The 2,041-nt window shown below is 54.2% G+C and overlaps 1 protein-coding gene across 1 annotated transcript in view; it reads right to left on the minus strand.

The window, feature by feature from the left end:
* RIIAD1 (regulatory subunit of type II PKA R-subunit domain containing 1) overlaps nucleotides 1-1,983 on the minus strand; it is a 6,207-nt gene extending 4,224 nt beyond the window's left edge. Inside the window, exons 1-2 of the mRNA XM_004389616.2 lie at nucleotides 1,900-1,983; nucleotides 1,381-1,457 (exon numbers count right to left, since the gene is read on the minus strand). Coding sequence (XP_004389673.1) covers nucleotides 1,381-1,457; nucleotides 1,900-1,983 — 161 coding nt within the window. The remainder of the gene's footprint in view (nucleotides 1-1,380; nucleotides 1,458-1,899) is intronic.
* Nucleotides 1,984-2,041: the final 58 nt, after the last annotated feature.

Here is a 2,041-nt window from a genome sequence, read left to right on the forward strand (position 1 = left end):
GGCTGGTGGATTTGAACTGCCAACCTTTGATTAGCAACCGAGCTCTTAACCACTGCACCACCATGGCCCCCGGGCCATACATCGATAGGATCTAAATAAGCCCGGGTGGGGAGGTGTCTCCTCAACAAGAGCAGGGACAGGGCAGAGCACCCACGGTTTGCGGTAAGTCCAAAACAGAGACCTGCAGAGGAGGCCAGGTCAGGCGTGCTCCTCCCGTCCTCGTCTCCTAGGAACGACCACGGGAAGCAGCCAGTACAGATGAGGGGCAGGCTCTGGTTCATCCTGATCCCACCCACAGGGAATAACAGTAACACACACACACGCATACACACAACAACAAAGACAACCCTTCAAACCTCAAACACCCCGCCATCACCCACACCCCAGAAGGAGAAAGGCCTCAAAGGGGTGAGGAGGGTTGATTTTATGCAAGGCAGCTCCAGAGCAGCTAAGGGAAAGGCCTGGTGGGGGGAGGTGGATGGAGGGGAGGGGAGGGGATGATGAGGAAGGAAAGGGGGGCCATTATTATCCAAGTCTTGCGTATGTGTCCACAGGCAAACTGTATTTGAGACAGCCCTACTGTTTTCATCCATTGCTGTGCCATGACGCCACCCCCCCTTCAGTTCTTTGCCTTTCAGCCCAACAGGAGATTTTTCGTTCAAGCAAAAGCCAGGGTAGAAGGTAGTGTGGGGAAGGAAAGAATATACTCAAGGACATGGCGGAAAATGGAATTCCTTCCCCCAAGACTTACAGGGGGCAGCACAGGTCAATGACAACGGTTCTTGGGAAGGGAAGGACCAGACGCCTGAATTTTCCTTTTAAAGTTCTCCCAGTGATGCTGTAAGCTCTAGTTGAGAACAGTGTTGACACCTGACGCCTGCTTGTGGGGTTTCTCCATGCCAAATTTCCTCTTACAAGTGCCATAAGGTATACATTTATCCTTAGAGTTAAAGGGAATGAACAGTAATATTTTGGGGAATTTAGAGATAACTGAAGGAAACCTCTAGAGATAACCAAAGAAAACCCTGGTGCCACAAATTCCAGAGTAGAAACAAAAAATCTTAGGGGTTTTCTAACTCTCATACCTTGAAGGAAGCAAAAACCAAAAACAAACCCGTTGCCGTCGAGCCGATTCTGATCATAGCGACCCTATAGGACAGAGTAGAACTGCCCCACAGGGTTTCCAAGGAGCTCCTGGTGGATTTGAACTGCCGACCTTTTGGTTAGCAGCCGCAGCTCTTAACCACTGTGCCACCAGGGTTTCCAAAGAAAGCAACAGGAAGCGTTTGTTTAAAGAAAGCAGGGGCCACTCATCTATCCCCAACAAGATTTGGTGAAAGTTCCACGAACCGCCCAAGGCCCGTCTGGAAAACCACCTACCTGAAGAAACCACTCAGGAGCAGCTCCACCTCTTTGTGGGTCCTTAGGTATTTTTCGTTAGCAATCCGAGCCTGAATCTGGGGACAAGAGCAAAGAGCCACTCTCCATTAGGGACAGATTCCGGGTTCAGGGCCTGGAGGTGGGAAGGACTGGGGGGAAACAACAGCGCATTTAACTCAGGTCTTCCCGCAGGATCCTTGACACTGTAAGCCGCCCGTTTATAAACGTCTCCAAGCTGCCCCCCGTTCACGCTAGGAGCCCTAACGGATCGCGACCGGCGGGAAGTTCTTGTTTGTATCTAATTTCATGGACCCGGCGGGAAGTTCGGCCCATTTCTTCCCGCATTTTTAAGTGCCTGTTGGGCTCGGTTCAGGGGCGCCCGCCGCGGGTCTTCCCCGATCCTGCCGCCCCTTTATCTGGGAACAAGATCCCGCTCCTGTCTCTTGGGGGCCCTCCTCCCGGTCCCGGGGCCCTGTCCTGGGGGAGCTGCACTTTGAGTGGGGAGGGAACCGCACCCACCTTGAAGTCGCGCAGCTTCTCCAACTGCTCGGGGCTGAGCGCCCCCGGGCCGGGCCCCAGCAACCCGTACTGCGACGACGCCATCTTGTCGCGGTCGTCAAGGCGACGGGCCGCGCGGCCAGCGAGACCCCGCCCCCGGCCC

This window comes from Trichechus manatus, unplaced genomic scaffold, assembly GCF_000243295.1.
Source record: "Trichechus manatus latirostris isolate Lorelei unplaced genomic scaffold, TriManLat1.0 scaffold00250, whole genome shotgun sequence".
NCBI lineage: Eukaryota > Metazoa > Chordata > Mammalia > Sirenia > Trichechidae > Trichechus > Trichechus manatus.